The sequence below is a fragment of the Canis aureus genome, chromosome 34 (assembly GCF_053574225.1).
Source record: "Canis aureus isolate CA01 chromosome 34, VMU_Caureus_v.1.0, whole genome shotgun sequence".
NCBI classification, from domain to species: domain Eukaryota; kingdom Metazoa; phylum Chordata; class Mammalia; order Carnivora; family Canidae; genus Canis; species Canis aureus.
In genome coordinates, this window is record NC_135644.1 from 5,059,574 (window position 1) to 5,073,086 (window position 13,513).

At 35.3% G+C, this 13,513-nt stretch overlaps 1 protein-coding gene across 3 annotated transcripts in view; it reads right to left on the reverse strand.

The window, feature by feature from the left end:
- The window catches only part of DNAJC10 (DnaJ heat shock protein family (Hsp40) member C10), a 77,965-nt gene that overhangs the window by 29,047 nt on the left and 35,405 nt on the right, over nt 1-13,513 (reverse strand). For all 3 annotated transcript variants that reach the window (XM_077883048.1, XM_077883047.1, XM_077883049.1), the window contains 5 exons: nt 12,656-12,733; nt 7,991-8,034; nt 7,192-7,329; nt 3,411-3,500; nt 2,531-2,644 (listed from right to left, as the gene is read on the reverse strand). In XM_077883048.1, the coding sequence (XP_077739174.1) occupies nt 2,531-2,644; nt 3,411-3,500; nt 7,192-7,329; nt 7,991-8,034; nt 12,656-12,733 (464 nt within the window). The remainder of the gene's footprint in view (nt 1-2,530; nt 2,645-3,410; nt 3,501-7,191; nt 7,330-7,990; nt 8,035-12,655; nt 12,734-13,513) is intronic.

Genomic DNA, 13,513 nt, shown 5'->3' on the forward strand with positions numbered 1-13,513 from the left:
TTTATTTATTTATTTATGATAGAGAGAGAGAGAGAGAGAGGCAGAGACACAGGCAGAGGGAGAAGCAGGCTCCATGCCTGGAGCCTGACGCGGGACTTGATCCCGGGGACTCCAGGATCACGCCCTGGGCCAAAGGCAGGCGCCAAACCGCTGAGCCACCCAGGGATCCCCAGAAATAATTAATTTACATTTAACAATGAAATTCAATTTAGTTAAGGAAAAAAAAAAAAAAGCATCCTACAGTGTTCAAAAACCTTATAGAAAACCTTCTGGAAAATAGTCAGTTGTTTAAGAAATCCACTCTCCTAAATATATAGAGGATATCTGTATAACCTTGGAGTGGGGGGAGAGAGAAAACTTTTTCAGACTCCAGAAGCAGAAATAATAAAGCAAAGGCTGACAGTTTCATACGGTGTAAAGGAAAACAGCCTAAAAAATGCTAAGAGGGAAATGATAAACCATGAAAAAATATCTGAAGATTTCAAAGGACCCACTAAGAAATAAAAGATAAACATCCTTTCAGAAGAAAGACTATGGGCCAGAGGCAGAGAGAAAATGGAGAAGAATGATTATTTGATAATAATCACAAAAAACTTTTTCAACCCCATTAGGAAGCAAATGAAAATGATAATTATTAACATATCACTTTCAGCCTATCAGAATGGTGATTAAAAAAATAACACTATCATGGTTGGCACAGACGTGGAGAAATGGTTACTGACATTGTAAGAATATATTCTGGAGAACACTGGTAATGAGGACAATTTAAGGAAAAACATAATCTTGGTTAAAAAAATTCTTCATACTGAATTTTTGCAGTATATAGTTTTGATATAAAAAATAATGGAGACAATGTTAGTAAAAGAGAATTTACTAAACAACTATGGTGTAACTACCATATAGTGAAATACTACGTAGACTTTAGAGATGATGACATCCCTATGATGAAAAATATCTATATCCTGTGTTTAATAATGTGTTTGATATATTTATATACACGTGTATATATTTATCATCTCTAAAGACCAGGAAGTACACTTGATATACACATACCTACACATGCACACAGGCCCATACACACACACACACATATACATGTTATATATACACATACAAATGTATACACGTATATATATACACATATATCTACATCATGTAAAAAAAACATAGGATACTGTCAAGTGAAAAATTTTACAGAAGAGAATACGGCAACTCCCCCCTTATCAGTGGTTTCGCTTTCCACAGTTTCAGTTCCCAACTGGTCAAACTGTACTCCAGCCAGAGGTATAGGATTCTCCTTCTCTCACACTGTCAGGTCGGTAGTAGCTTAACACCACGCCACAATGCCTGTGTCATTCACCTCACTTCTTCTCAGCACGAAGGCATTTTACCTGTAACTGCATATGTGAACTTTTTAAATAAAAACGGGCCTCACTATGGCGGTGCCTCGATGGCGCAGTCAGTTAAGCATCTGATTCTCCTATCAATTCTCAAGGGTGAATTACAATATAGTAAGATACTTGGAGAGATACCATACATAACTTTCATGATAGTATATTATTACAGCTGTCCATTTTATTATTATTGTTAATCTTTTTTTGTGCCCGATTTATGAATTAAACTTTATTATGGATACAGGCGCACAGGAAAAAACATAGTATACATAGGATTTGGTACTATCTGTGGTTTCAGGCATCCACTGGAGGCTTCAGAACATATCCCCTGCAGAAAAGAAAGGACTACTGTATAGTGAATCCATTTTTTGTTTGGGTTTTGTTTTTATAGGTTTATTTTAGGGAGAGAGAGAGAGAATGAGAACAGGGGGAGGGGCGGAGGGAGAGGGCAAGAGAAACTCCAACAGACGTCATGCTATGTGCAGAGCTGGACGTGGGGATTGATCTCACGACCCTGAGGATCACGACCTGGGCTGAAACCAAGAGTCAGATGCTTAACTGCGCCACCCAGGCACCCCTATAGTGAAATCCGTTTTTATTAAAAAAGTTCATATACACAGTTACAAATACATCTAATGTGATGGCCATTACAATATGCATGTGTACACACATACACTTATGTCCACATACTAAAACATATGCAGAAAAAGTGTGAAAAGTTACACAGTAAGTTTATAGTAGGGCTATTAACAGTCGTGAGAATATGGGTGATTTTTAAATAATTCATTTTTGTCCTCATTTATATATCCTAATTTTTAAACTATGAGTTCAAATTTATTACATAAAAAATAACTTAAAAAAGGGAACGATATTCTTCTACAGTATGCATTCCAGAAAAATTGTCTGATAGAGGTAGATACACCAGCTACTCAAGAGCAATGAAAGCTAATTGCTTTCAGGTATCACTGTGGATTTTTAATAGAAAAACAAAATCACAACAGAAGGACAAAGGCACTTTGTGGTTTCTTAACCTAGTTTCAAATAAACATTTTTATGTTACTTAAAATATGATTTTATGTATTGAATTGGTAAGAAAGCACACCAGCAGGAGGCTTGGGAGAATGCATTTTTCTTACTTGAATATGTTCATTTTTAAGTAGAGTTTTTAGTTTCTTCAGCTCAGGATCATTTGAATTTTCATGTTTTCCAAAATTAAAAAATAAGAGCCACCGATGATGAGCCAACCGATCCTTAGAAGTGATAAAAAGGGAAGAATAATAAAATAACGTCAGAGTCAAGAAAGTCTAAGGGTTCTATTTTTTATTTCTTTGACTTAAAGTTAATTTTAGCCGTCATACCCATTACTTTGAAATACTGTCTAAAATTCAGACCCATTCATGCTTCTATTTTGTATTTCTTTGGAATGCTGCTATGTAAATCAATCCTAGATTAAAAGATAAAAATCACTAAATTATAAAATCTTAAAGCAGACAACTGTGCCAAAACAATATATGGTTTTAACAATATATAGCTAAAAAGTCGGAAGTAAGGAAGTAAGCCTTTTCAGGCTTAGCAGAGTCTGGTAGGCAAACAGACTTAGCTCTGGGATCACGAAGCAGGAAAAAAAAAGATTTTACTACTAACTCAGTCTTTCTAGAGCTGCTTGTATTTAATTCTCAGTGAACAATATAAATAGTTCTGTAAGCAAGAACTTAAAATTCTAAATCAGATCCAAAGCTGCTCTGTGACCAAAATCTTGGCTTTTCTGACACTCTCCCTGAGCCCTCCATTCAGGACTGGTTATGTCATCCTCAACTCCAGACCGACCCTGAAGTTGCACCTCAGAGTAGCTGATACACGTGTACATACACACATACACACATATACATATATACTATCCTTTGAAACTGCTACTTCCGCTCTAGTGATGAATAAACAAATGCTGATTTTAAAATGTTAAGACTTGAGATGTTACCAACATTTACTACCATTTATTATTATTAACGGAAATATTACCTCTAGTGTGTTTGCCGAAAGTAGTTCAAAGTCTGGAAGATTATGCATTATTTCCAAATATATTTCTTTAGCATCCAATGAGTTAAGGAACTAAAATAAGAGAATCATATTGTAATCTTTTGAATTAACATCCATTTATTTTAGTGTCTTTTCTCCATAGAACTCTTAATTAAAAAAATCACAAAAGTTAAAAACGGTTTTTAAGCTATTTATTCTAAAGGTATTTTTTAAAGTATATGGTATTTGGGCAACTAATAAAAACCTGTGTAACTGATCTGTTTCTTAAAAATACTGATGTCGATGTAAAATTCCATTATGTGGAATTTTCTCTTAATTGTGGTGTGCGTTCTATAATAATCCTCACAATAACCTGGAATAACCTCTGAATTATCGAGGAAAAAAAACTGTATTATGTTCAGATTAATTTTAATGCTCATCATGTTCTGCAGAATGCCAACACTTTACAAATTTTTTAAAGACTTGGTAATTAAAACACTGGAATCTTTGGTGATCCAAGACACTGCACACCCAAACAATAATAGGAATTAAAAATTTATACCTGGAAAGTTGAAATATTCTTTACTGTAGGGATTTTCTGAAATAAAGTCCAAAAACCTAACCACCTAGGAGTTTGGCAGAGTAAAGCATCCTGATAAAGGCCTTATCTTAAAAGGTTTAAAACACAAAACAAGTGCAAAAGGCACACTTCCTTCCTAACAAATTTCCTTTCTTTCTGTCCACATTTTATCCTCCTATTTTTCTCACACTCTCCCTGCTCGTAAATCTCAAAGAAAGCAGCCGTTACGACAACGATGAAGTAACGGGCACATCAGGAATATGTATTTGGGGGCTGACCAAAAGCTTACTTATGAACCACCTGTGCCTGAGCTTCCAAGTACTACACCTGGAAGACCTGAAACTCCATTAAAAACTTGTAGTTTTGGGGGATCCCTGGGTGGTACAGCGGTTTGGCGCCTGCCTTTGGCCCAGGGCGCGATCCTGGAGACCCGGGATCGAATCCCACGTCGGGCTCCCAGTGCATGGAGCCTGCTTCTCCCTCTGCCTGTATCTCTGCCTCTCTCTCTCTCTCTCTCTTTCTCTGTGACTATCATAAATAAATAAAAAATTAAAAAAAAAAAAAAAAAAAAACTTGTAGTTTTGTCATGACAGTTCATGGTATTCAGAGCTTCCCTGTGCCCAGCATGAGAATAACCATATGGAAAGAACAATGGGTACAACATTAGAATAGAGAACTGTTTTCCCTAAGTTTCTTCTCTTAAAACTTGTTTTCCTTTTTTTTTTTTTTTTTTTTTTTTCTTAAATCTTAGGCCACAGTACTCCAGGTCATTGACATCCATCACTTTTATTAGAAAGATTTTACTAAAAATACTCATATAGCAGCTTATATGAATATGTGGCTAATACACTACAACCTCATTATAAACCTGTCACAGAGTAAAACTTGGTAGTTACGCTTACAAGGGATATGGTCTAGCCTCTGAATTTCTTCCTCCCTCCCTCCCTAAGTTACTTATTCATTATACACAGAACATATCCCCTATAAAATGTACATGCAAATCATTTTTAAAGGTGTAATGTGGTGTACATTTCTCAACTATAGAACATACACATCAGTTGGGACAATAACTGTGCCTCAAAATAACCTAATTATAGCACCCAGAATTTTCTTTATTATCTAATGCAAAGTTACATGCTTATTTTTGGGATTATTTCCCAATATGAGTTTGGGGAGACAGAGTTTTCACAATTATAACTCCACTATATTACAATCACTACACACTAAACCAGTTTATTACAGATTGAATTTTTTTTCATTACTGATGGAATGCAAACAGAAACACTGGGTACTTTTAAATGGCAGATAACCACAAAATTACCTTTGACAGTATATGGGGTTTTAGAATTACACTAGGATATGAGTGGTGTAAAACGCTGTTATAAATAATACATCCCCAAACAAGGAGGCCATGCTGTATGTAATGATTCACTATACTGTGTGGACCATTTATTAAATAAGTGAATCTTATCTGTTTTTCTCCCCAATTACCCAGTACAATTTTGTCCACAGTCAGGGCCTGGTAAATAAATGTTTGCTGAATATACGGACTAGGAAAGAGGGAAGAGAAGGGCGTTCTTAGCTGGGTGTCAAGTATTATAATTGGAATTTACCTGGGAAAGACAGTGTTAAGGAAGACATAAACTACCTATGGCATAGGAATAAATGGAACTCACATGCCAACAAAACAAACCATTAAGCAGAAAACACTGCCACTGGAATAAACAAGGCGAGATTTGCCAACAGTGAAAATAGAACTGACTTTGAGGGATAACCAAGATGTTTATGTTTGACCATACCTTTGCACACCCAATTCAGTTTGAGGCAACAGATGTTTTACTTTCCTAAAAACTTGAATGTTTTGAGGAGTGACAAGGACTACTTAATTCATCACTCCCTGTTATTACATTTCCGGTATCACTCATTTATGTCTTTCCTAAGTTCTCCTGAGTTTGCAGTTTTATATCAAAAAGCAGAAAGATCTATTAAAATAGGAGATTGTAGCACCGAAGGCAAGAATCTATATTAAGGGAATGAATGGGCATGCTTATGAACTGTGGCACAATATAAAATTTTCTTTAAGTGCAACCTGGCAAAACAAATTGAAATGAAAATTGCCAAGGCTATTTCATCTAAACAGGTAACTAAAGAAGTGCACAAAGATGAACAACCATTGTTCATTACAACACTTCTTATACTCATGAAAAAGTACGTAACTTAAACATCAAAAGAGGACTGATTAAATTAGGTAATGGAATATGTCACATTTATTCATTTATTTATTATCATTATATTTTTAAAGATTTTATTTATTTATTCATGAGAGACAGAGAGAGAGAGAGAGAGAGGCAGAGACACAGGTAGAGGGAGAAGCAGGCTCCCTGCAAGGAGCCTGACGCAGGGCTTGATCCTGGATCCCAGGATCACGCCCTGAGCCGAAGGCAGACGCTCAACCACTGAGCCACCAGCTGTCCTCTAAGTATGTCACATTTAGTCAGTGGATTGTAACTTACAGTTGTTGATTTATATATTTATGTGTAAGTATATCTAAATCCCTAGCACATAGTATGTAATATACATTGGCACAATGTAGAGTGTCCACTATGTGCCAGATATTCCTCTAGGGATTTGAGGTATTATAATAAAAAAATTCAAACTTAAAAATATACTGTGGGAGAAAAATATAAATACAAATATATTAGTGTATATTACAAGGTGATAAAAGCTCTGGTAGCAGTGGAAGTGGATTTTAGAAAGATTATGACAGAGCCACAGATTCTCTTTGATAACTAGCTTGAATCTGTCTCCTCATTCATGAAATTAGGGAGGTGAACCATACAGTAGATATCCAAACTGAGTTTATACCAGAATCTAACTGGGTGGTTTAAAGAAAAACAGATACCGAGTCCCAGCCAAACCTACCAATGATCTGTATTTTAATATTAGAAAATACACATATAAATACAGACCACTAAAAATTCACATGACCTAAGAATGTTTCCCATACTTCTGGGTTATAAAATGTAATGGTCTATATCACTGTAAAAATAATACTTATAATAGACTTTACTATTAAATTAAATACCTATTCTAAATACTTGCTTATTATAAATGGATTTGTTTCCTTGTTCACCGTTTACAAAATGATATATTATGCCTGAATGTGTGTGTTCACATATACATAAAGAAATTAGTAATTCATACCAAAACACTGCTTTTCTCTTTGTTATTTAAAGTGGCTCCAGGAGGAAAATAGGCAGTAGTACTTGTTGTAATATCCAAGCTTTTACAAAGGTTGTCCTGGGTGGCACAGTCCATCCATCCTACATTAACAAGACCGTCCTACAATGGAAAGAAATAGGTCACATGTAAGTGAAAGAGAAAGTTAAAGGGATTTAGCTTTATTTAAAAAACCCCAACTTTCTACTGTAAATTTAAAACATTTTTTAAAAGTTTACTCAAAAAATAAATGATGCAGATTTGAATTACATGATTAATAAAGTTGGCCTTATGGTATAAAAATTATAGCTGACAGACACACACAACATATTTTTGAGCACACATAGATTTTTCACAATTTTCATAATTGATAAATTCCCAGGCTGCAAAGGGAGATCCGATAGTGTTAAAGTATCAACAACATACAGATTATATTCCCCAACCATAGTGTGATGAGAGGTAAATATACAACAAAATAACAACAAAACAGAACAGTAAGAAATAAAGTTTGGAGGTGACACAAACACTAATATATACCTCTTTGATTAAAGAAGAATTCATAATTAAATTACAGGATAGTTAGAAGTGAATAACAATGGAAACATCACATGTCAAATTTCTAATTAGGAAGAAAAGTTTTATAGCTATGAACACATTTATCCAAAAACGAAATTTACAAATAAGTGAGTTAAGTGTTTAAGAACCACAAAGATATACTTAGAATCAATTTTTAAGTATCTTTCTTAACGTGGCCATAGAGTTTTACAAAATAATTGATGCTTACCAACATGCCACTCAGCCTGAGTCGTGTCTGTGAAGTCAAACAGTCTAGTGAGGAAAAAGAAATTATGAGATAATTTTAGCTTTATTAAGTATGTACTTTCTTTTGCCTTCCCCCTCCAAATTACCATGTTAGTTCCAAGGCAACTGACTGGACTTCACTGGTAAACAGTGACACATTCATTTACTAGGTAGATAGATACTGAGACCCAAGTCTTACTACACACATACACACACACACACACACACACATACACATGCACACACGCACATTTTTCCATTCTCTCCCCTTAGCTTCCCAGGTTTCTAGCTATAGGAAATCTCTTTGGGATCTTCTCAAATCTCTGCTCCTACCAACAATCTCATTTAACCAGGAGATCTCACGGTTTTGGCAGAAATAAAATGCAATGGCTCTATTTGATAAAAATGTATAAAGAATCTTTAAGTTTAGAATACAACAGTCCCTTTACTTATTTAATTTTAATTCCAGTAGTTAAGTGTTAGTTTCAGGTGTACAATATAGGAATTCAGCAATTCTATACATTACAGTGCTCATCATGGTAAGTGTACTCTTTAATCTCCATTACTTATTTCACCCATTCCCCACCCACCTCCCCCCTGGTAACCATTAGTTTGTTCTCTGTACTTAAGAGTTTGTTCCTTGATGTCTCTTTTTTCCTATTTCTTAAATTCCACATGTGAGTGAAATCATGTGGTATTGTCTTTCTCTGATTGAATTCTTTTATTTTTAAATATTTATTTATTTATTCATGAGAGGTGCACACACACACACACACACACACACACACACACACAGAGGCAGAGACACAGGCAGAGGGAGAAGCAGGCTCCATGCAGGGAGCCCAACGTGGGACTCGATCCTGGGTCTTCAGGATCACGCCCTGGGCTGAAGGTAGTGCTAACCCGCTGAGCCACCTGGGGCTGCCTTTATTTATTTATTTTTATTTTTTAAAGATTATTTACTTATTTATTCATGAGAGACACACACAGAGAGACAGAGAGAGAGAGAGAGAGAGAGAGACAGAGACAGAGAGAGAGAGAGAGGCAGAGACACAGGCAGAGGGAGAAGCAGGCTCCATGCAGGGAGCCCGACGTGGGACTCAACTCCGGGTCTCTAGGACAACACCCTGGGCTGAAGGCAGGCGCTAAATGGCTGAGCCACCAGGGCTGCCCTCTGACTGAATTTCACTTAGGATTATACTCTCTAGATCCATTTATGTTGTTGCCAATGGCAAGATTTCATTCCTTTTTAAATGGCTGAGTAACATTCCATTATGTACATATATGCCACTTCTTTATCCATTCATCTCTTGATGGACACTTGGGCTGCTTCCATAATTTGGATATTATAAATAATGCTGCAATAAACACAGGAGGATATAAAGATATAAAAAGATATAAAAATATATCTTTTTAAACTAGTGTTTTCATATTCTTTGGGCATAATTACCCAGTAGAGGAATTACTGGATCATATGGTAATTCTATTTTCAACTTTTGGAGGAACCTCCATATTGTCACAGTGGCTGCACAGGTTTGCATTCCCACCAACAGCACACAAGGGTTCCTTTTTCTCCACATCCTCACCCACACTTGTTTCTTGTGTTTTTGATTTTAGCCATCCTGATAGGTGTCAGGTGTGAAATGCTCAACATAACTCATCATCTTTTTCATGTGTCGGCCACCTGTGTGTCTCCTTTGGTAAAACGTCTGTTCATATCTCCTCCCCATTTGTAAATGTAAATTGGATTATTTTTCTTTTAATTTTTAAATTTTTGGGGGGATTATTTGTTTTTCTTGCGTGTGTGTTAAGTTGTAGAAGTTCTTTATGTGTTTTGGATACTAATCCTTTATTGGATATGTCATTTGCAAATATCTTCTCCCATTCCATATATACGTCTTTTAGTTTTGTTTCCTTTGCTGTGCAGAACACGTTTATTTTGATGTAGTCCCAATAGTTTGCTTTTGCTTTTGTTTCCCTTGCCTCAGGAGACATATCTAGAAAAATGTTACTGTGGCTGATGTCAGAGAAATTACTACCTGGGCTCTCTTCTAGGATTTTTATAGTCTCAGGTCTCATTTTTAGGTCCTTACTTCATTTTATTTTTGTGTATGGTGTAAGAAAGTGGTCCAGTTTTCCTAACACTATTTGCAGAAGAAACTGCCTTTTTCCCCTCTGCATATTCTTGCCATTATTGTAGATTAATTGATCATATAAGCATGGCTTTGTTTTTGGGCTCCCCATCATGTTCTATTGATCTATTTTTGTCTATTTTTATGCTAGTACCACACTGTTTTGATTACTACAGCATTATAGACTATCTTGAAATCTGGGATTGTCATACCTCCAGTTTTGTTCTTTTTCAAGATTGCTTTGGCTACTTGGGGTCTTTGTGGTTCCATACAAATTTTAGGATTATTTGTTCTATTTCTTTGAAAAATGCTGTTGATATTTTGATAGGGATTGCAGTAAATCTGTAGATGGATTTGGATAGAATGGAGATTTTAACAATAGTTGTTCTTCCAATGAGTATGGAATAATGTCTTTCCACTTATAGCATCTTCAGTTTCTTTCAACAATGTTTTATGGTTTTTAGAATACAGGACTTTCACCTCTTTGGCTAAGTTTATTCTTAAGTACTTCATTATTCTTGGTGCAATTCTAAATGGAATTATTTTCTTAATTTCTTTCTGTTGCTTCATTATTAGGGTATAGAAATGCAACAGATTTCTGCATATCGATTTTGTATCCTACTTTACTGAATTCATTTATCAGTACTAGTAGTTTTTGATACTGAATATCATGTCATCTGCAAATAGTGAAAGTTTTACTTCTTTCTTACTGATCTGGATGCCTTTTATTTCTTTTTCTTATCTGACTGCTGTGGCTAGAACTTCCAGTACTATATTGAATAAAAGTGGTGAGAATGGACATTCTTGTCTTGGCCCTGACCTAAGGAAGGAAGCCCTTAATTTGTTACCATGGAGTATGATGTTAGCTGTAGCTTAGCACATGGCCTTTATTATGCTGAAATATGTTCCTTCCAAACCTACTTTGTTGAAGTAGGTATCATGAATGGATGTCGTACTGTGTCAAAAGCCTGCATCTACTGAAATGATCATACAGTTTTTATCTTCTCTCTTGCTGGTATGATGTATCACACTGACTGATTTGCTCATGTTGAACCACCCTTGCATCCCAGGAATAAATCCCACTTGATCACACTGAATAATTTTTTTTAGTATATTATTGGACTTGATTGCTAATATTTTGTTGAGGATTTTTCATCTATGTTCATCAGAGATATTGGCCTATAGCTCTCTCTCTCTCTCTTTTTCTTTTTTTTTTTTTTTGTAGTGTCTTCTGATTTTGGTATCAGAATAATGCTGGCCTCACAGAACGAATATGCGAGTTTTCCTTCCTAAAATATAATCTTAAAATAACTTCATCATTTTCATGAAAGTTTTTAAATAAGAATGCTAGGACACAATAAGACAGATTTAGAAGCGAGGGAACTATAATACTGCAGAACCTATAAAGATAGGTAAAATCAATCTACCTGGGATGAAAAGTAAAAGAATGCCAGAAAGTTTAAAAAGTTTTCTAAATGTGTGGAATGAATAGAAATCTGTGCATTAGACCAAAAGGAGGCAAAATCCCTCAATGATAGACTAAATTAAGGGTTTGTTTGATGGCACTACCTTCCTAAGATGGGCCTTACAGGATAGGGTGAGTGGTTGATTTTGGCTTCACGGCAATTTATTCTCAATAAGCAGCAGGAAGCTGATGGGGTTCCTTTGGGTTAAAGACCCATCTTTGGGATTAAACATATGATAATGTGTTAATGAACTGGGCATTCAGTAATCCTGGGGCTGATTTTTAACTAATCTCATTGTTTGAATAGAGTTTATAATTTGTGGTTTGGCACACAAGAGTATTGAATTTTCAGATTAATTTGCTGATGGAAAGGTTCCTAGAAATGGAACATTGTCATCTTCAAGTATATAATTTTATAAGGCAAATATGTATACATTTGTGATATGTTAAGAATGAGGCAAAGTCTGTAATACCAAAAAATTATTTTGGGAGGGTTACACCTGTCAACGCTAATTTTTGCAAACATCTGTGGCTATCTGAAGGTACAATTTATAATAATTAAGCTGAAAACCTTGTCCACCAAACAAAGTCATAAATGACCTTTAACAAACTAATAATTTTATAATATACGTGTAAATTAATAAAAAATAGAAGTATTCATTAAATAAATTGTCATCAGATAAAAACTGTAGCTTGAGGTACTGAGTCAATCATAGTAGCATACTTAATGCTGACAGCTGGTCAAAGGGTATCACCTTCCTGTTATAAGATTAACACGTTCTGGGAATGTGATGTATAGCATGGTAGATTTTAAATGCTCTTAGCATGAAAGAGAAACAGCACTTATGTGACAGGAGGGTGGTGTCAGCAAATGCTATGATGGATCATTTTGCAATATGTAAGTGTACCAACAGGTCGTATGCCCTTAAGTTATATAATGTTACATGACAATTATATCTCAATAAAGCTGGTAAAAAGAATAAAAAGAGTGTCACCTAAAAAATTAAATACTTGGTTTCTTCATCATTAACAAAATAATGAATAAAATTACCTCCGCCTTTGGAACAAAAAGTGATCAACCAGCCGACACCAGCAGCAAAAGCAGTTTGTATGGAGTTAACAAAATTTCCTAAGAAGAAAATAAAGCAAATTTCTGATTATCTATTACTTGAATTCAGGAATTCATAAAAGTCCTCTTGAAGCACACTGAATTCCTACACTGACTTTCCATTGTTTTCATCATATAAAATCTAAATTCATTATTTCATCAAGAAAGAAATCGGTAACTAAGATTCGTACGAAGGCCCATGTGATCTGAGCTTTGTCTATCCATGTAGCTAGCTGTGTTTTTCCCCATATCACAATACCCAACCACCTGTCTTTTCGTTAGACTCTGGGTGAAGTACCGCCAGTTTACCACGTTCACAGGGATCTCTGAAGGCTTCCTCCTCATTTTCATGACAGACTGGTCTGACTTCATTCAAGAAGTATTTTTTAATTCTTCCTCTTTTTCCCATCTGTTTTTTTTTTTTTTTTTTAATGTTCTTCATGTTTCTCTAAGATTGCCTCTATCATAATAACTACTACATTGCATTAATGGTTTACTAATGCCTTCCTTGCTAAAATAATGAGGCCCTTGAAGCAGGGATTACATATTATTGCAGCCCCAACATGTAACAGTTTCAGAGACATGAGTTGTACTCACTGAATGATGTGAGTATCTTACTAGATGTGAGTACTATCATTTCATGGGTATCACAGAGTAGTTAACCCACCTAAAGCCACTTGATGAATCAGAAGTCTAAGGTTAGAGGAAAGAGTTTTTCAACTTTAAAATTAAACTGGATAGGGAGGTAGTCACTGCCTGATACAGTACATTTATGAAAGCAATAAAACACCTGGTTAACTA